Source organism: Drosophila miranda, chromosome 2 (genome assembly GCF_003369915.1).
Source record: "Drosophila miranda strain MSH22 chromosome 2, D.miranda_PacBio2.1, whole genome shotgun sequence".
Lineage (NCBI taxonomy): Eukaryota > Metazoa > Arthropoda > Insecta > Diptera > Drosophilidae > Drosophila > Drosophila miranda.
Window position 1 is genome coordinate 9,155,223 of NC_046675.1, and position 20,153 is coordinate 9,175,375.

A 20,153-nucleotide genomic window follows, 5' to 3' on the forward strand; every position below is an offset into this window, starting at 1 on the left:
TGTTTTAGACATGTTCATGCATTTATGATTAGTTTCTTGCATTTGATGCATATGATTCGTATCTTGTAACCTACGGAGCCTGGGATGACAAACATTATCTCAGTTCTAGAACATCATTTCCCCAGGGTATGCAAAATGGAGCTCAGTCCGCGCCATGTTGGGGAACAGTGCTGCTCGATTTCACGGCACATGAGTCTGGCCCAACAAAATGAGTATGGAATGTATGGACATTTTTGAGCTGAAAATGTGGCGAGGAAAAATTAATGTTGCCCGCAACGGTCGAAAAACTATCGACTGCAGTGAAATATCGGTATTTGTGCTTGATAAATGGATCTTTATTTTTATTTTTTACTTTTATTTTGAAAAAAACAATTTTGACATGAATGCAACTTGTCCTTTTGCAATAGAGTCTCCAGACATTCAATTTAGATGGAGTTCTTTTCGTGGATTCGTCAATATCCCTTTAATTTTAGCTGGCCGAGGTTGTTCAACAGCGAACGAATTCACGAATTTTTTTGTAACAAGTACTTAATAGAAAGTTATAGAGACCGTACTGTTGATGAGTGACTGCCGAGATCATCCCCCAGTGCAACAGACCTAGTGACACGGTGATCACCTCCAAAAGAAAGAAACGAGTGCCATCTGCCTCAGTGATGAAACGAAGAGCAAAATATATAGAACCCTCTAGCTTAGTCCAGAAAAACCCCATGGTCAGCTCACTTATGATCCAGACAAAGAATGTCTCCAGCATTACCTTGAACAACCGACCCATACGGCAATATTTCTTGGGTAGTATCTCGTTGCCGTACAGCAGATCCATCATAGACAGAAAGAATATAAGGCTGCCCAAATAGGTTTGGTTCTCATAAGCCTTCTTCTCCGAAAAGAGGTGCATGTAGCAGGCGAACAGAATAGGCAATAGTTTGGTCATGGCTATTGATGGGCCTGTGAGTTACCATTTATTAGAAAAATTATAGATTTCTATTTGAAATCAAATATTTACTTACTTTGCTGTGCTTCTGCGTTGACTGCGTATCTGCAATAGTCTGTTCTTGCTGTTGAAGTACAGACCTAAAAGTTGCAATTTAAGAGTCAAATTAAAAAAATATTTTAAATTTGAACATCTACTCTTGAATTTATTCTTGATACGACAAAATATCAATGAAATATGGCTCAAACTTTATTGAATTTAAACTGATGGAGTGCTAATCCGAATGTTCTATAGCTGCTATACTGCTGTTAGTTACCTATTAACAGATACTATCATTTTATCTGAGAGACAGGTAGACAAAAGTATAGTATAGTGACCAATATATGGTCCTTTCCTGCATAGTTAAGTTCTGTGCATAGGTATGACGCCCCATTTCCATATAAATATAATATTTTGTGGGATAGAAAATAATATATATTTTTCATATTAAGAATTTAATTGATTTTTTTCAAATCTAACAGCCCTATGGTGACGTAGTGCATACATACCGATAGTTTAGTGCGATAAACAGAACTTGACATGACGTTAACAAACGAAATCAGGTGTCTCTCATGCGTTTACGTTAAGATCGATACCTTCTACAGGTGGCTCTGCTGCGATTTGTTAACATCGACGATAGGTGTCCATGATAGGTCACCATGGTCCAAGAAAAACATCTAAGTGATAAATTGCTTTTGCGGCTCATTGAATAAAAACGTGAACGTTGATATAAAAACATGAAATAATCAATATCATGGATAAAACCTAAACGATCTTGGTCGGGAACATCAGATCCAGATTCAAAAATTGTTTGAATTTTAGCCATTTTAAAAGGAACCGCATTGTAAATTCTTACAGTTTGAAGGGAACTAGCTCTATAAACGACGATCAATAAGAAAACACTTTTGATTTATCAAACAATTTCGTTATAATTCATTTAATATTAAGTATAAATACGGAGTTAACTATTTAAGTATTATATACACAATTACAATAAAATATTCAGTCACTATAATGCTTCTTCTATATACAAATACGATATAGACGAGTATATCCATTACTTAAGAGCTCGCTGCCGCACTTCAATAAATTATCCGATTCAATTTCATTATAATATACAAAATAACAGTCGTCTACAGTCAACGGTTCACGCTCGGGTTCGGGGGTCATCGATCGCCAATAAATGTAGTTTTGATGATCTATTCTATCTTTTCGTTGTATGATCTGCGCCGAGGATTGTCTACTTATAGCTATGATGTTGGTAAAAAAAGTCAAGGACATCATTTTCAACAGTATTTTTTTTTCCATTTAAATTTTTTGTTTTCTTTTGCTCTTTTCTTTTCTTTTTGTATGAACTTTGTGTAGATGTGTGTGTGTGTGTGTGTGGTTAATAAATAGTATCGATCGTTAATAATCATATTTAACATTGAAATACATTAATCATTAGGCATATACATAACTACAAAATATAATACAATTATCGCTTCCGCATCGCAGCGGCATCATTCGCTCTGGGATTCTCTCTGTGGCGTTAGTCGTGACGCCAGCTCTTCGGCAGCACGTAATCCTTCACCTTGTAAAGGGCATTAGCATACCAGTGGATGCCGTTTTGCTGCTCTGCCCGCGACACGACGCCCTCCGTCTGCGAGCTGCGCAGCTGGTCCTTGGCGGGCATCCACGACTGGAGCATGGCGAGGATGCGCATGGGCGCCAGGCCCCAGTGCGCCAGCGACTGGCTGTCGATCACCGCGTAGCAGGAGGCGGCCACCGAGTTCACCACAATGGTGCCTTCGCGCGTCAGTGGGGCCACCACGCCCTTGCTCCGGACACTGCCCACACGAACGACCCGCTGGGGACGCAGCTCGCCCGTTTGCGGATCCCGGACAAGCACATAGTTGAGCTCCTCCACGCGATCGGCAAAGACGTAGTCCAGCTGCTGGCGCTCCGGGTGCCACACGCTGATCAGGTGGGCGGGGGTCACGGTCAGGACGGCACCGCCGTCCGTGTGCAGCTCCACGAAGTTCTGCATCTGCTCCAGGTTGCGGTCCATGAAGAGGATGACCTCGCTGTAAACGGGCTGCCCGTTGGAGCCCATGCTCAGGACGCGGTCTCCGATGGAGATCTCGCTGAGCGGTTTTGTAGTGCCACTCTCCAGCAGCGCAGTGCTCTCGGGCGTGAAGCATCCGTGCACATGAGAGCTGATCGAGGAGTCTGCAAGAGAGAGAGAAAAGGATGTGGTTAGAGATATACAGTTATACAGTAGGCAGTAGAGCAGCCAGGTAATGGCATTAGTTTCCTTATCTAATTTGGCGTTAAGCATCCAATTGCCAAACCCAACAAGTCAAAAAGGTTTTCACAGATCCTTTGAATGGCTGCAATGCCGGGGCTGGCCCAGAGTAACCGCCCAAAGCGAAACAATGGCCCAGAAAGGACTGAAAGGAATGCCTTTTGCGGCTTGCCAACAAGCAGGGAACGAACACACGAGCCCAGAGCCTAATGCGATCTGTTCGATCTCCTCGATCTCTGATCTCTGCCAAAAGATATATAGTACCCGGCATATCAATAACATCCGCAAAACACACGCGCACACAAAAGGCAGCGGCAGAGGAGAAGAGCAGTCGTGTGCAAAATTGTGATCTTGTTTTTCCTACAAGATTAGCCGTGGGATCAGCCAACTCCGGGGCTCTCGCTCGAGCCAAAGCAGCTTACGGTCTTCGTCGACTCGGAGCTGCCAAAAAGGATAAATAGGGATGTGCTGCCAGGTAGCGGATTGTTGGATTGTTTTCCCAGCCATAGCATCGCCCTCTGGCGATGTTTCTGTGTTTCTGGCCAACCTGTTCGCAATTACCAAACATGCGGCAACCCACCTAAACAATAAGAGTACGAGTACGAGTACCGACACCGCCACCGCTACATTAATCATCATTAATAGATATTGGGTTACAGGGTGCACAATCGGCCCACCCAGATGGTTGGTTATATGGCTGTGGGATATATGTATCTCGGGGCAGCAGCCATTTTAGAACTTTCTCCACCTTCAACTCCACCTCTGGCGGGCGGCAACATATTTCACACCCGAAGCGCCTCCTCTGTCCCGTAATGCTGCTTGTAAAATTCAAATTAAAAATTCCAGACCAAAAGGCCGACCACTAACCGTGCGCTTTATTATAATGAGTGGCCATAAAGTGGCTTTGTAGTGGTTGTTGTTGTTGCATGCTGCTGCTGCTGCAACCAAATTCCAATGAAAATGCACCTTCCCAGTTTTCCAAATTCCCATTGATGCATTTGGTAAGCAGATCGACAGACAGACAGACAGACAGATGGACACACAAAAGTGTAGAAACAATAAAAATCGGATTAAATACATACTCGTGTATGGTCAGCGAGCAGACCAGCGGTCTATAAAACCCATAATCGATGGGGTCGGGACGGGAGCCCAAGAACAGTAGACAAGACAGCCACAAAAGCCGAGACCCAGTGGAGTGCAGAGAAAACAAAGGCCACAAGTAGGAAAGGAAGCGGCAGTAGTAACAAGAAAAATTGGTGTGAAATCTACCTTTTTCCCCTAAAGAGCTGCTTCGTTCTACAGCACCAAAAAACCAGTAACAGAAAACCAAACCAAAACGTCCGAAAAAACCAAAAACAAAAAAAAAACGGAGACAGGGAAACGAGAAAAATCTCAGGCGTCGTCGTCGTCGTCGTCGTCGTCATCGTCGGCGGTGAGTGGAAAGTGAAGAACTTGAAGGGTCATAAATTAATAAACCATTAAAGTGGTTAAAATTATCGTTATTTTATCTTTGTTGTGAAGACTAAACTGATAAATTATTACAAAACAGAGGACAGCCGCCTGCTCGCTCGCTCGTCGGACCACTTGTTGGTGGTGGTGGTGGTGGCGGTGGTCTCTCGTTGCCTGTGTGGCTGTATGTCTTTCTGGCTTGGTGACTGATCGTTTGGACAGCATTAACATGAACATGCCACAACAACAGCACGCTTGGGGCCTTAATGCGCGCGCGCGACACATGCAACAACAACAACAGCAACAACAACAACAACAACAACACCAAACAGCAACAGCAATGGGGAAAAAGGAAAAAAAAATTAGTGTCGACAAAAAGGTTTACAGCCATTACTCTTCGTCGCTGTGGCCCGCTGCTGTTTAGGCCACATACAAAAGACTTAGGCAACGAACTTGTGAGAGAGTGAAGTCGAAGCAGCCGATTCCAGCAGAGGCTGAGAGCCAGAGAGATTGAAGCCGAAGCTGAAGTCGAGGCCTAGCCTAGGCCGTGCTCTGAGGCTGTGCCAAAACTGTCATAAGCTCGTGGTTTATGTGCAGCGGCCTATCAGCAATCAATCGCCTCGTAATTTATTGATAGCTTGCCCCTCGAGGCGCAACCATTTGTGTGCCTCACACACATGGTCAGATGGGGTAGCGGCAGGCGCAGGGGCAGGGGCAGGGGCAGTTTAGGTGACGGTGACAGGACCACACACAAGGCAGGGCATGGCCTGCCACAGCCGCCTGTTGTATCCTGGCTGCCCTTTTGCCACTTGTTCGGCATTTGTCGTTTGTCGGCTGACCTTTTGATTTTGTGGGCAAGACAAGAAAAGAGCGAGGGAAAGAGAGGGCCCAGAATGACAGCAGGATCTGCTGCCAGGACCGGACCCCCGCAAGATGTGCTGTTCGGCGGCTCCTTTCATAAGCAATTAGAATCAATGAGCAAGGACACTCTGGGCATCGCCTATCGTTTCCTTTTCTTCTTCTGCTGCGTGTTGGTCCTTTCATCTTTATGAGCCGCCACCAAAGTCAAAATATTGTGACGCGACGACGCCTGCGAGGAGGCGACGCTGCTGCGTGTGTGGGAATGGGGCGTGGCATGATGTAATTGTAGATGGAAATTAAATGAACAACCGACAACAGAACTACTCGCAATAAATGTGTGTCTCCGTGTGGGTGTGGGTATCCCTGTGTGTGTGTGGGAAAACGGAAACTTAAAAAGGGAAAATCTCTCAAAAGAGAATAGAGAGAGAGAGAGAGAGAGAGAGAGAGAGAGAGAGAGAGAAAGAAATGCGAAATGGTGGTCCGGCTGGGGGGGGGAGAGAGAAAATCTTTGGCAAGAAAAACCTAATTGTCTTGGCCCGTTTTGGTTGGCTGCATTTTCCTGTCGGTCTTTGGGGCAGTTTCGTTATGTTTCGGGGAAAACTGGTTGCTGGCCATAATGGCAGCTCAACACACACTCACACACAAGCAACGCTCTACCTATACTCTCTTAACTGATGATGCTAACTTGTTGGCAATCTCCCAGCCACAGCCTCAGTCCCAGTTCCAGTCCCAGTCCCAATCTCAGTCTCTTAGTCTTCAATGTTCACTGTATTCTTTTTTTCAATTAGGCCCGCGCTCAGGTTTTAGCCCGGCATTTAATTCATCTTTGCCTGCTCGATGCTCGATGCTCGATGCCCGATGGTCGCTGGTTCCTCCTCGTTCAACCGTTGCCTGGTTGCCTGAGAAACGCTTTGGGTGTCGTATCATCAATTCGTTTAATTTGACAGGCGCAAACCTAAACATGTCAAAACAACAGCCAACAACCACCGGCAACAACCGGCAACAACAGCAGCAACAAACAGCCCAATGCGGTTAGTCGGAGTTGCCGCCTCTCTTACTATAGACCCGACCCGATCCGATCCGATCCGAGTTTCGAGAGAGTCCCGCGTCCGACTTTGAGCTCGAGTCCGGTTTTGGACTTTGTTGCTTTGGCTGCTTCCCATTTTTATTTTATTTTTATACTCTATCAGAAGGGAAGGCATTAATGATGTTCTACATATGCTCAAAAGGAATGATATAAATTGGGAATACCTATAAGGATTCCTTATGATAGATGGGAAACTTTCTGTCAGCCAAAAGATCAAACATTATGCCATGTAACTGCTTTGGAAACTAATGATCCAAAGACCCAAAAGAATTCTAATCAAGGACTAAACTTGTTCGTTTCTAAAGTAATTCCAAACAAATGTGATGGCTCGATGGCTGCAATCGATCTGGTAGGGTATCAATTGCTTCGGATGCCTTCCTGTCTTGTTTTCTTTCGTGGGACTGAAGCTGGAGACTGGAAGACCTGGGACTGCAGCCGTGGCTAATTTGTTGGAGCGCAGTGCAGAATGAAACAAGAAATTTGCCAACGCCTGTCAGCTTAGCGATCGGCTGTAAGTTCAGCAAGGGGCAAACATGCGAAATTACGCTTGTTAGTGTCACTTCTGGCTAACTAGCCCCCCTCACAGCGACTGCACCAGCTCCACACCAGCCCACCCATCACCCATCTTGGCCATTCACTTTACAATACGAGAAGGGAGGGAAGCATCTCTTACCTGATTTGACGGAGCAGTAGATGTGACGCCGACTGACATAGGAGACCCAATCGAAGCCAGCCTCGACGGCCAGGCGGGCCAGCATCCCGTATCTGGAGGGTTCCCGGTCGGAGGTGGCGATGGTGACGGCACGGCCCTCGTAGTGCAGCGACTCCTGGCCATGCTGGTGGTCCTCGTCCCAGCTCTCGGTGACCAGCAGGCGAACGCCGGGCCACTCGTTCATCACGGAGTAGGCCAACACATTCAGCTTCTCCTTGCAGCGCTGCAGCGAGTGAGAGAAGGAGAGAAAGGAAATCAATTAAGTACTCGTATTGTTAATAATAAGACGCCATGTTTAATTCACGCACCACACCACACCACACCACACCACATCGCAGAAAGAGAGAGGGCGAACCAGAGGGAGAGCCGAAGACAGAGACAGAGACGGATAGAGAGCAGAGAGTGCGCGTACGTGTGTGCGATCGATCGCTCGGGCACTCTCTCACGCACGCATTCGAGGCGTGGCATGGCTGTGGCGGGGCATTTTGGGCGTTCATTCTGGCGGAGGTCCAGAAGGGCCCAACGCGTTCATTTTGAGCCCCGAGACTCTCGGTACACGTATTCCCTATATTTATTCCGATTTCTATTTATTTTATCATCATCATCATCGTCGTCGGGGCCCGGCCAGGCCGGGGCCGCGCATCCTTTGAACCTGTTGCTGCAACCTCAACAAACACAGGGCCAGCAAGCGAGAGAGCAAGCGCTAGAGCAAGAGCAGTGTTTGCCCAGTTCCCTTTCTGGCCAAAGGCTTATTTGCCCATGCTTACGCGCAGTTCAAACACTGACCCTTAACCTTGGCCTGAGCCTTAACCCACGCCAGCCCTAAACCATGGGCCATTGGGTAAATATTAAAGATATTCCGAAGACCTTTTTTATTATTATTCCCTTTTCTTTCTGCCAGTTGTTGTTGTCGTTGTGGGTCTTTGTTCTTCCTGTCGATAATATGAAAATGCTTACGCTTTGTTTGCCAATGTGGTGGGTGCTAGCCTCATCATCGCTTTTCCCATTTCCCTGTCGTTTTGTCGGCGCATTTTCATTTGATTTTTTAACACAGCTCGAAACGAGAACACACACACAAATCAAGCAAAAAAAGGATTCGTATAAGTCTATGCAAATATTGAAAGAGACGAAAATCAAAAAAAAGAAGAAAAAAAACTGAGCAACAGCGAACCAAAAAAGTATCTTCAAGATTGAGCCCAGCCACAAAAATCAATTATCAACGGACTCCGACTCCGACTAGGGATTCGGGATTCGGGGTTCGGGGTTCGACTTTAAGACAGTGACAGGATGTTGCCTTTTGTGTGCAAACACAGAGAATATTTGTTAGCCAGCGTAAAATCAATTTTCGACCAGATCCAGATCCTTTTCAACAAGCCACAACAGAAATCGGTTTGTTGCCTTTTGGCTGGCTTATGTTTTGATTTCGGGTGTGGATCCGTATCGGTATTTGCTTCGGTGTTTGCTATTATTTGGCCAAAATACGAATATTTGAATTTGTCACACAGCAGCCACCAGCGGCCACCACAACAGCCGCAAACTGTGGCAAATTGAGGTGGTGGCACAACCGCATTCAGCGCATTCCAAGAAGAGTTCAATGATATTTGCTTGGAAGTGGTAGGGGAACGGGGAACGGGGACTGGAACTGGGACTGTCTCTGGGGGTCTGCTGCTGAAACTTTGCTTTATTAAAAGGCTTAACCAGTCGAGAGGCAGACACTGTGCTAATGAGCACAAAAGCGTAACGCCAAAGAGCAAACACGAGACGCGAGAGAGCCTGAGAGGAGAGGAGAGGCAAGGAAAAGGGGTATGGGAGAGCAAACGCTTTTGTCTTAAGCATCGAGACAACGATGTTTGCCCAACATGCTAATGCATTGAGTCCGAATTCGAATCGACGCGCAATGAACAAACAACGGCCAGATCTCAGATCTCAGATCTTCCGATCCCCGATTCCCGATCCCAGTGATCGCCTGGGGACTGTTCGATCCCAGTGAATGCCGACGGGTGCGTAAGGTAAACATTTACCGACAGAATCGACTGGGCCTGGGCCTGGGCCTGGCCGTCGTCGGCGGCGGCGTCGGCGGCCCAAAAAGATGGCTAAATAATGTGTGTGCATTGTAAGTGGCCGTTAGACAACAGCGTCAAGTGTAAATAGGCCTATGCACTGGGGTGTATGGATCCAGTGTAGGATCCCCCCACTCCCGAAAGCTGCATTAATTAGACATCCAACAAGGTGTGAACTTTGCTCAGCCCCATTCCGAATTCCCCGCTCCCTCCCCGTTCCCCCCTCGTACCCAAGGGCCCCAGGGACACGCCCTGCATTTGACTGTGTTATAGCCTGGCGTGTCTTTAGTTTTTTGGCTTTGGCTCTATCTTGTATGAGTGTATATATATCTTGTATATTTTGTTCAGCTTCGGTTTGTGTTGGGGCTATGGCTATCCGCTTGATGCGTTTTTAATTGCCGTCGACTGCAGTTTTATTGATTTAAATTGTCTGGCTGGCTGCCAATTTGACGCTTTTAATGGTCTGGCAAAATTATTATGGCACGAAGATTATTAGGCACTCATCATCATTAGGCCAAGTCAACTGCAGCTCCAACTCCAGCGCCAAGTTTCCAAGCCTGGCTATTAGCTGGGAGTCGCACTCGGAGGCGACTTCTTCCAGCCAATCCTTTGTTTGTTTTTGCCAACTCCTGCGTACCCATCCACTGGGGGACTGAGGCCCGTTTCGGATTACTTGTGGCCCCGGGAAACCGATTAGGAAACGACACAATTTAACGACATAATTCAAGTGCGCATTAAGTTACGTTTCGGTAGAGGTACAGAGAAGAGAGGGGTACTCCAAGGAGTGTCCAGGGCCCAGGGCCCAGGGCCCAGGAGTCGGTGTGTGTCACCCCTTTTTTCTGATGAGAGAGATGCATGTTGCACGTGCTCTATGGTGTAAGCAGATATGGCATATCCTTTGATTCTGCTCCTCCCTCTCCTTCGGCTTGGCCGGTGCACTGATTGCGATCGAAGGAAGCGCAAAGGAAGCGAAAACTTACAACTGAGGAAGCAGTAAGGCCAACGACACAGGATATAATCAAAAGAACACTGAAAAAAGGAAGGTATACCCAAGAAATCACGTCACCCACTCGATACACTACTATATACATATGTGTGTCAACAGCCCCCGAACAAGGAGAAGGAGAATCGACTGAGGATGTCGGATGGGTACGGAGGAATGGAGGGATGGAGGATGAACTGCGTTGCCCACTTGAGAGACCCTGTGGCCCGGGTATTAGCCACTTAGGGGGCACAAAAACATAAAGAGTTTCGCTCTCTCTCTCTCTCTCTATCTCGTCAGTCAGCGCCCCGCTCTGTGTGGCCCACCACTCGAGCACAGATTTCCTCACTTAATTGGCAAACTGTGCGCCACCAAAGAGGAGGATGGAGGATGGAGGCTGGAGGGTGGTATAGAGATGGAGATACTCTGATTGATTCAAGTGCAGGGCCAATGCCAATCCGCCGCTCCATTATCCATTAGACCATTTCTGTTTATTTGTGTTGCAAATCTATTCACAGCTCCAGTCCCATAAACCATCGGCGGTTCTTTGATTGTTTATGCGATGGCAGCGCAATTATTACAGCGCGCAGAAAAAAAATCGACAGAATTCAAAATTGAAAATCGAAAAGCAAAAAACTGAAGTTTTAATTAATCAGAAAATGGGACTGACTCTTGCGAGTAATTTATTTATTGTTTACGTATACGTAACTCTGAGGAACCTCTGCTCCGAGCCCCAGTCCCCAGTCCCCATCTGCAGTCTGGAATCTGGGTATCCGCTCCACGTTCCTGTCTGTTTGTTTGCCTTTTGGCTGTCAATATAAATGGGGAATGATTAAAAAAAAGGGAAGGAAGCCTTTTGCATTGGCTTATTGGATTAATGTCCGAACGCTTCTGTTTTGACGGGGGGGCACTGGGAATTCTCAATCAATGACATGACTGCTCTTCCGCTTAATCATTAGGAAATGCATTATTTTGATCTCAGAATTGCATAGGGCCTGGTAGGGGGGGCTTCCCCCACACACACACATATTCGCTCGTAAATCTCATGTCAAATAAATGTCCATAAAAGCAAAGGCGTCATTTTATTGTTATTAATTAAATGCTATTAATTTGCAGAAATCGTAAATTAAATCTCAGTTGAGGCCTATTCCCCGCCACCTGCAACACACTGCACCCTGCCACATTTAATGTCCCCCACACACAGAGAGAGGGAGGGAGACGCAGACAAGGGAGAGAGAGGATCAGCAAAAGTCATTTGGAGGAGGCAGCAGCAGCAGGTAAGAGCCCGGGACCGGGTCTTAAATGATAAGCGCCATAATCCCTGATGTGTGATTAACTTTGATGATGAGTTATGAGCCGCACATTGGCACAGATGGTGGATGGGGATGTGGATCCCCCGACCCAGTGCCCCTCTACCATGACTGGCAAGAATCGGGAGACGCAGAGAGAGAGAGAGAGCGAACAGCATGTGAAATGTGAGTCACTCTCGCGGCAGTAATGTGATAGCCGCGACGCGATCGCTGATCTCCATCTCCATCTCCAGCTCCATCTTTATCCCATTCTCCGCCAGCAAGCAAGTTCATAAAAGTTTTATGCAAATAAAGCAAAAGCTAAGACCAAACACGAGAGACCCAGGCTCTCGGGCAGAGCCAAAGCAAATATCGATGGCATTTTGGGGCCAAGCAAATCCTTGAACATTTGCGCTTGAGTGCCCTCGTAAAAGTATCAAATTGATTAATAATAATATAAAAGCCTCGCAGCACCAAAAAACCAAATACAAACACTATAGATACGATCCAGCCGAAGGGATATGGGGGACAGTCGCGGCAGTGTCTTGGGGACCCAGCAGCAGGCCATTTGGCAATTTGTCCACTTTGCCTTTGACTGATGTTTGTTTGATAAGTTTGATTACTTTGTGGGATATGGTAGATGGTAGATGGTAGATGTCATGGGATGGAGTGGAGGAATGTTCCCACGAAATATGCCAAAGTTTTGCTTATCGCAGCATTTGACGTGATTTGATTTGAGTTGAAAATGAAACTGAGACTCTGACATCATCGATGGATGCTCCCCCACAAGATCTCTCTCTCTCTCTGTTCTCCCTCTCGTTTTTTTTTTTGGTCATAATAGGATCAATTTTTGAGTCATAATGTTCTATTAAAATGCCTTAGCTGTGGGCTTACTTTGATTTGATTTGAGTTGATTTGATGTTGATGTTGATGTGCATGTCGTCTGGAGGCACCACTGGAGGGGGGAGGAGGGACTGGAGGAGGACTGTGGAGAACTGGGAAACTGGGAAACTGGTGGACTGCATGCATGTCAATAATCATATCGGATTACCCATTGGCTTTGCCCTCAGGCCCCATTGTTGCTACAATTTATGAAATTTTAGAACTTATGCTGCGGCTTTTGACGCATTCTTTTGTCTGTCGGTTGCCCCTGATGGCGGTGGCGGTGGCGGTCTCTCCCTGCGGTTTCTGTTGCTTGTCTAATCCCGAGGCATGCCACATACTCCATACATACATACTGAACACATTACCTGTAATTACCGGGAGTTACAACGCCACTCCGTATCTGAGTGAGGCTGGAATATGGCTAGGGTTGGGGTTGGGGGTCTGGTGGTTGGTGGTTGGGGGAGCAATGACTTGTCACAAGTTTGAGCAGTTTATTGGCTGCTGTTTTGCCAGATTTCCTCGTTGTTTTATTTTTAGTACTTTATGGCAATTTGTGAATTTTTGCAATTTGTTTATGCAACCACCCACACACCATAGCCCAGGCCAGGCACTGCGTAATGGCCAAAACGAGACGAATTGTTCGCCAACTGAAATTCACGCACAGCACCGGGTCGGCTCGTATATTCCGTTTATGTTTGAGTACGATTATATCCAAATTGGAATCCGCAGTCGTTCCACATAAAATACAATTTAGTTGCGCTGCTGGTTGCACTCACCCTCTCCTCCTCAGCAACCTCTATTCTCTCTCTCTCTCTATGGCTGTGTTACCAATTCTCAATGTCACTAAGAGACAGAAGAGAGTTCGGTAGCAGAGAGCGGAACGGTGGCCCGTTGTAAATATTTGCCCTGCCACAACGGGAATTTTATGCGTGCCCGTTCGGTCTTGGATGTCCTTGGCCATTCCAGTCAAATGCTGGGATGGCCTTGGCCCATCGGCGCGTCCTTGACTGCCGGAGACAATGGCCCGGTGTCACCGGGTCGCTGCCTCCGTGGCTGCCGTGCAGTGCAACTGTTAATTGTTTCTCAGCTCCGTTTCTGGAAACGCTTCAATACTTTTGGGCCCCGCCGATTGCATATCAAATTCAAGGTAAGGCTTGAAGCCAACTGTTTTTGCCAGCCGTTTAATGGCCGTTCGTCCCCCGAGGGGCGCGTGGCAGAGGAAAATGCCATTTGGGATAAGTAGGTGAAGTCCAAACCCGAGAAAGAACTGTTTTGCCAAATCGGTTAGAGTACCTACAGTATGCATTCCGAAAATAGAAAGATCTACGCAGGAAATCTTGAAATGTCTGGGCTATTTCTGGATCCCCATTTTATTAGTATAATTATATTATGTGCAATAATTATGAAATGGGTGTTAAAATATAATCTTAAATCAACTGTTCTAACAGCAACTATTCCAGGTAATCACAATCTATATGCCATATAAAGATAAAGTACTCTTTGTGTTGCTGATGGAGTGCTCTCAAATTATGACCGTAGGAAACTGGAAGTATCCCATAAAAAAATCGTTAATAGCCCGCTTATGGAGCTTATCGAAGATAATATTGTATATTTTGGAAAAACCAGCTAGCACTTAAAATCTGATTAAAATAACGAAACGAAAACTCTTGCGATGCGATAAGCGCGCAGGCCCTTGGGAAGTGTGCCAATGCCGCGGCTCTTACGGGGGGCAGACTGTGGCGCCCGTGACGCCAAAGTGGCCTTACATTAAGGCAATAATGCCTGTGTGGAAAGCAGAACAACTGTCGGCTAATTAGAATTGCTGGGGCTGGCTCTTACTTAAGCCCTTTTACACTTTCAAAAACAGCCGAAGCCATTCATTCCCTGAGTCACCCACCTACCACCTACCCCCTACCGCTGCTGTGCTACAGTCCCATTGCTACCCCCATTCGCGACTGATAAGATAATTTGCGAGCTCAAAAGTTATTTTTTGCCATAATTTGTTGTGTTTGCTGGTGTCTTGCATACCCTATAAAAAGGTATTATGTTTTATATCAGATGTTTGCAATGAATCTTTGCTTTGGTTATATACAAAACTGTATGAAAGGAAGTCTTGCTTTTGGTCGGATTGCTTGATCTTGGCCATAGCCACAGGAGGGATTAACCTGCATACAAGTTCTTGTACGAAACTGATGTGCATCTGAGAAACGATGGTTCCCCCAGGGTATCTCTGTCGCCCTTTCTATGGTTTTTCAAGTACTCATAATCGTAAACATGTAGCTACATGTGTTTGCAAATAACCGTACACGATGTGGGTGTGGGTGTCAACGGCTACAAGCTACTTGGCACTCGGCTGCAGTTTGCTCCCAGGTGCGACTCTTATCAGACAAACGCCTCAGATAAGCGGCAAATGCTCGCGTGCCTCGCTAGACAGCAGGAGGAGAAGGAGCAGTGTTAGGGCAGGGAGGTCGGCTGGACAGGAGGAGCCATCGAGCGTCCCCTTAATCGATCATATTCAACATTGTTTGTTGTTTATAGCGAAATCGAAAACGCATTCGTGGCGTAGCTGGAATGGAACGATTTATGATGATTGGCCGGATCAATTGGAGGACGGATCGACAGCAGAGGTTGTTGAACGTACTCTTGTTTGTTTAGATTCGCATCGGATCGGTCAAGAGGAAATGGTGCCGTTGTGGCTTTATGGCTTAGTTCTGGCGAATTCCTTGCTTATCTGGAGTTGCCCTGGCTTTCGAGTATCGGTCTTCCTGTTTTTGCACTCGCGAAAATAATTGCAGTTGCCCCGATAAGATACATAATTAATCATAATTGTCGATCCATCTACTAATATGAGCATTTCGCCACCTTTTATGGCCCTCACACGCACACGCACTCGCAGTCGCACTCCCATTAGATCGTATAGGCCCATAAATTATATAAATAGCCAATGCGTCGATGAATTGCAAGTTTCGGTAGTACGGTGGTACACACGTAGCGGTTATCAATGGTGATTTTGGAGGGGGTACAATCATAATCTTGCACGATCGGCCGATCGCTGATAGGTACGCTAGGCGGCTCGCGCGACAATGTAGTGCGTTTTTGGATGGTATAGCAGAGCAGTGCGCAATTGGTGGGGAATTAGCCTAGCCTAGCCCCCACGTCTTTAATAGAAAGGGGCACCCCAGGGGCAATCGATCAATCAATGAAAGATATAGTATCGCATGAATGGACTTACCTTTGTCATCAGGCGATCGGCGCCGGTGCCCTCCTCGTCCCGGAATAGAATATCCCGATTATAGTTTGGTACAAGATCCTTGAATTTTGGTGAATCGCGTTTGATTTCGCCCTCGAGCGGACCGGAGGCACCGCTCTGGTATTCGGATAAATTTGGTATGGTTTGCTTGAGCACCAGCGGATAGAGGTTGCGCTCCCGGCGACGTCCCAGACCCCGGCCGGGGCCGCAGCTGTGCGCCGGCGTAAAGCTCAGCGGCAGCAGCAGCAGCAGCACGGTCATCAGCATGGTCAACCTGGTGCTGCAACGCTGCGTATACGCAATGTGGCGCAACTTTGTGGTGGCGATGGCGGCAGAGTCAGAGGCGCAACCCGAGGCTGAGGCGGAGGCAGAGATGGAGCTGGAACATGGTCTGTGGCATTTGGCATCTAGGGAAAGGCAGGTGACACTGGCGGCGCTGGCCCAGGGCACGGACATGGACATTGGCACTTCGTTGTGGTTATCCATTATTTATATTTGTGTTTGCTTTTAATTCTGTGTGTAATCTGCTGTTTCTCTTTTCGATTTTTGGTTTTGGTTGTTTAGCACTTCACTTTTGGCACACTGAGACACACTGAGACTCCGCAGACGAGACTGCTGGGTTTTTCTTTTATCGGCTATTTTCGAACGACGACTGCTGGCATTTAGCGGCTTGGGATTCGGTTTCAGATTCAGATTCGGACTCGGATTCGGATTCCGGGGGTTTGCCCAATTTGCACAACCTGGTAATCGGGTATTCGGGTAATCTGGCAATCGTACTTCCTCAAATCGTGAGTCGAGTGAGTGTTAACTGTTTAGCAGTGTTAGCCGTGTTAGCAGCGTTGGGCATTAACAGCGGCTGGCAGCTCTCTCTCGGACAACCGTTGCGCTCGCACTGTGATTGACAAATGACATTTCCGAGCGCACGAAGAGCCAGCGTACATGCGAGCGGGTATATCGGAATCGGAGTGCGCGTAGAGTACGAGTACGACGGACGAGGGTGCTTTCAAGAACCTTTGGCCTCCGCCGCCGCCGCCGCAGTCGCCTTTCCAGTCGCTGCGTACACACAGATACACACATTCATCGCAGCGGTTCATTCCGCTTGTGGCTGTGTTGGTGGCTCGCTTCATTGGTAACAGGCTCACGATCGTGGCTCTCTGGTGTTCATTTTTATGCTGGCTCTCACACGGCCCAAGTGCAAGCGGGACAACCGTACAGGACAGCACACACACACACACACGATACAGAGCGATACTTATGTATTGGTGATAGGCTTTCGGGCCTTATGTACTCCCTGCCGATGCTAAGGCGCTAGAGGGGGGGCAACAGATGTTGGATGATGGTTCATTGTGGCCATGGATGGGCTCTATTGTGTGTGTGTGTGTGTGTGTGTTGGTGTTGCCAATTGGCCGCATTGGTGTGCGTTATATGGAGGAACAATCGGAGCCATCTCCATATCCAATACACCCATGGCGCATCCTCATCCTCAGCCACATCTTCGGCTGCAATTTCTCTTAACACTTGCACTATTGACTCTCGACTCTTGTGGCTTGTTAGCTGCCGCCTCTGCTCTGGCTGTGGGCTCTGGGCTCTGTCTCTGGTTTTGGCCTGGCTCTTACTACCGATCTCCTGCTCTCCTTCTTTCCCTGTTTCTGTTTCTTTCTTCTTTTTTTTTTTGCTCATTGTTCACATTTTTCCGTTGGCTTTCTTCGTTTTGTTCGGTTCGGTTTCGGTTTATTGCTTGTAAATTAATAATGTTCCGGTTTTTTGTGTATTGTGTGGCCCCGCTGTCTTCTCCTCTTGCTCCTCTTGATCATCTGTGGCTCCTGCAGCAGCCACGCCACCTCTTCCTCCAGTATATGGCAGTATACGGTATATATGTATATTTATGTGTGTATGTATGTATGCTGCTGCTCCTCACTTTGTCATTACAGCATTTTGTTGGTAACTGCTCTTCCCCCTCGGACGCCACTGCACAACCACTTCCGTTTGGAGAAGTTTCTGGTTTTGGTTTTGCTTTTGGCTTCGCTCTTGGAGAAACTTGCAGAAACTTCTAGCTACTGTCCTCCCGATTATGTCATCGTAATGACTCATTAAATGTCAACGCTCGGAAGTCGGAATTTTTCGATTAGATATGACCACAGGATGTCTAGCAATCAATATACCTAATTATAAACAATCCAATAAATGGCTGAACAAATCGTTACATCTAATCGGTACAGTTTCCGTTTGACGCATACATTTATAAATATATGTACATAGTGACAGACTAAAGCTATACCCCCCCATAACAGATTGGACAAACAGCAAATTATTTTTAAAAACGATGTACATATGTATGCATTTGCAAATTGATTGATTTTTCAACGGAACCGCCTTTATAGTGGGCTCGACAAATGGTCAGTAAATTTGCTATACGCTCGGGTCTCACTCGCCAGATGTATCTTTGCATCTGTTGTTGATTTTTGCTAATTATACACGGTATTCATTGAGCACAGGGGTATATTGTGTTCATAATTGATTGTGTAATGATTTCTACCTAGAAAAGAGTATATTTTTTTGATAAGCGAGTGTGTCTGTCTATAAAGATCTGAATTCATAAACTCTTTAAGAGCTACAGCTGGCCTCTATATTCTGGAAAATTCTATTAAAATAGTCTCCAAGATTCCCAGGTATCTTCTAGTTGAAATATCGTCTATATATCGCTCTTACTTGATTAACATTCGCATGAGCTGTTTCTTTGCTTTCCCATATTCAACTTTGCAGGGATTTCTCGCACCTTTTGAACTCGGGTCCGCAGACTACAACTATTCTCCCGCCCCCACCTGTGGTCTTTTGTTGGGGCTTTTTGCGGTTGCACTTGAGTGCTGCTGCGTGGTGATGCTTGAGTATTGACTGTGTCACTTATAAGCGCGAACTGAGGAACACGCTTGCCCTATTTGTCCAAGGAATTGTCACCTGCCAAACAGACGGACAGAGAGACAGACTCCCCCTAGATGATACAGCAGAACAAAGGGAATCCAGAGCCTGGTTCATGATCTGTATCTGTATCTCAAAGTGCACCTGTAACGGAACTTGATCGGCTAGCCCATCGATGAGGCGACCATTATGGGATCTGCCCTCCCCATTTTGGGGCCACCAGAGGAATGCCAGGCGTAGCATAATTTCAACAAAAAACGAAAAGAAAGAGAACGATAAAAGAAAAGAAAAGAAAAGGAACAACATTCAATAGCAATGAACGCTTGGAACGGCGGCAAAGATATAAGAGAAGGCAAAACGCCATCAACAAGATACACGGAACCAAATTAAAGATGAAGAAGCTGGCTCCGCGGCGGGGGCTGTGCCCGGCCAGGGCCAGAGGCTGCTGGTGTCAGGGGTAGGGGCAGGGGCAGAGGCAGGGGTAGGGGCAGTGGCAGCGGCAGCGGTAAGAGCAGCCAAGCAGCAACAACCATACCACAAAGAAGCTGGAGTCTGCAGAGTGCTGTGTGTGTGTGAGAGAGTTCGAGAGTGTCTGTGTGTCTATGTGGCTGCCACATAAATTTCCAGCTTCTTTGTATTGCGGCAACTCATTATGTGGCACAGTGTGTGTGCGTATCTGTGTATCTGTGTGTGTATATGGGGCGGAGCTGCTTAAGGCGCTCATTTGTGAATGAACACACCGTGAACAACGGCAGAGACAACGTGAGACGAGACGACGTGAACGGGTGGGGAGACCGATCATCCCGGGGCCCAGACAACAATCGCACCAGCACTTAATGAGCATGAATAAATGGCATCGACAGAGGCCCAACACCAACACCACCCGATCAAAAAGTATCTTGAAAAAACTCTCAGGAAAATACAGACACAGAGCGAGAGACAAAGAGATAGAAAGAGAGAGAGTGAGATGGGGAGCATCATAATCATGATCATACAGATCCGCGCTCTTTCGTAAATACAATAAAATAACCAAAAAAAGAAGAAGATAAAAGGGCAAAGATTAGTTTCTGTAATTAGATTTGGTCCAGGGGCCCGGCCATTGATTTATGTGAATATTAATGGGACGACAGCTCTTTAGTGTGTACGTTAAAAAACCGAAATTGAATTTTAATGGCAACCTGTAGTGCCACCAGTAGACCAATAGAACCGGAAATGTCCAGACGATTCGCTGGCCAACAAACAGGGGAATGCCTGCCACATCCATCTAAGTATAGCCAGGGATTCCACTGGCAGATTCAGGGCCAGGCAGGGGCAAATGGAACGCCATTTTCTGTGCTTGTGCGCCATGGCGCGTCCTCATCCAGCCGACATCTCCGTCTGCTTTTAATTTCTTTTAATGGAAGTT

At 46.8% G+C, this 20,153-nt stretch overlaps 2 protein-coding genes across 2 annotated transcripts; both read right to left on the reverse strand.

Annotated features, from left to right (window-relative positions):
- Positions 1-313: 313 nt before the first annotated feature.
- LOC108154385 lies at positions 314-1,177 on the reverse strand. The gene is made up of 3 exons (XM_017284649.2): positions 1,008-1,177; positions 721-945; positions 314-642 (listed from the first exon to the last, which is right to left on the reverse strand). The coding sequence occupies exons 2-3, from the start codon at positions 929-931 to the stop codon at positions 488-490; spliced, it is 366 nt and encodes a 121-aa protein (XP_017140138.1). The 5' UTR covers positions 932-945; positions 1,008-1,177; the 3' UTR covers positions 314-487.
- Positions 1,178-1,895: 718 nt separating this feature from the next.
- Positions 1,896-16,813, reverse strand: LOC108157171 (protein hedgehog). The gene is made up of 3 exons (XM_017289090.2): positions 15,815-16,813; positions 7,328-7,589; positions 1,896-3,181 (listed from the first exon to the last, which is right to left on the reverse strand). Exons 1-3 carry the CDS (start codon positions 16,316-16,318, stop codon positions 2,502-2,504), a joined length of 1,446 nt encoding a protein of 481 aa, XP_017144579.1. The 5' UTR covers positions 16,319-16,813; the 3' UTR covers positions 1,896-2,501.
- Positions 16,814-20,153: the final 3,340 nt, after the last annotated feature.

What these genes read in the sequence shown, in the direction of transcription:
- LOC108154385 (XM_017284649.2), bottom strand. Translation starts at nt 931, where the DNA reads ATGACCAAACTATTGCCTATTCTGTTCGCCTGCTACATGCACCTCTTT. An exon ending in ATTCTTTGTCTGGATCATAA is followed by an intron (nt 643 to 720) that starts GTGAGCTGACCA and finishes TCACTGAGGCAG; the next exon opens with ATGGCACTCGTTTCTTTCTT.
- LOC108157171 (XM_017289090.2), bottom strand. Translation starts at nt 16,318, where the DNA reads ATGGATAACCACAACGAAGTGCCAATGTCCATGTCCGTGCCCTGGGCC. An exon ending in CCGATCGCCTGATGACAAAG is followed by an intron (nt 7,590 to 15,814) that starts GTAAGTCCATTC and finishes CACTCGCTGCAG; the next exon opens with CGCTGCAAGGAGAAGCTGAA. An exon ending in CTACTGCTCCGTCAAATCAG is followed by an intron (nt 3,182 to 7,327) that starts GTAAGAGATGCT and finishes TCTCTCTTGCAG; the next exon opens with ACTCCTCGATCAGCTCTCAT.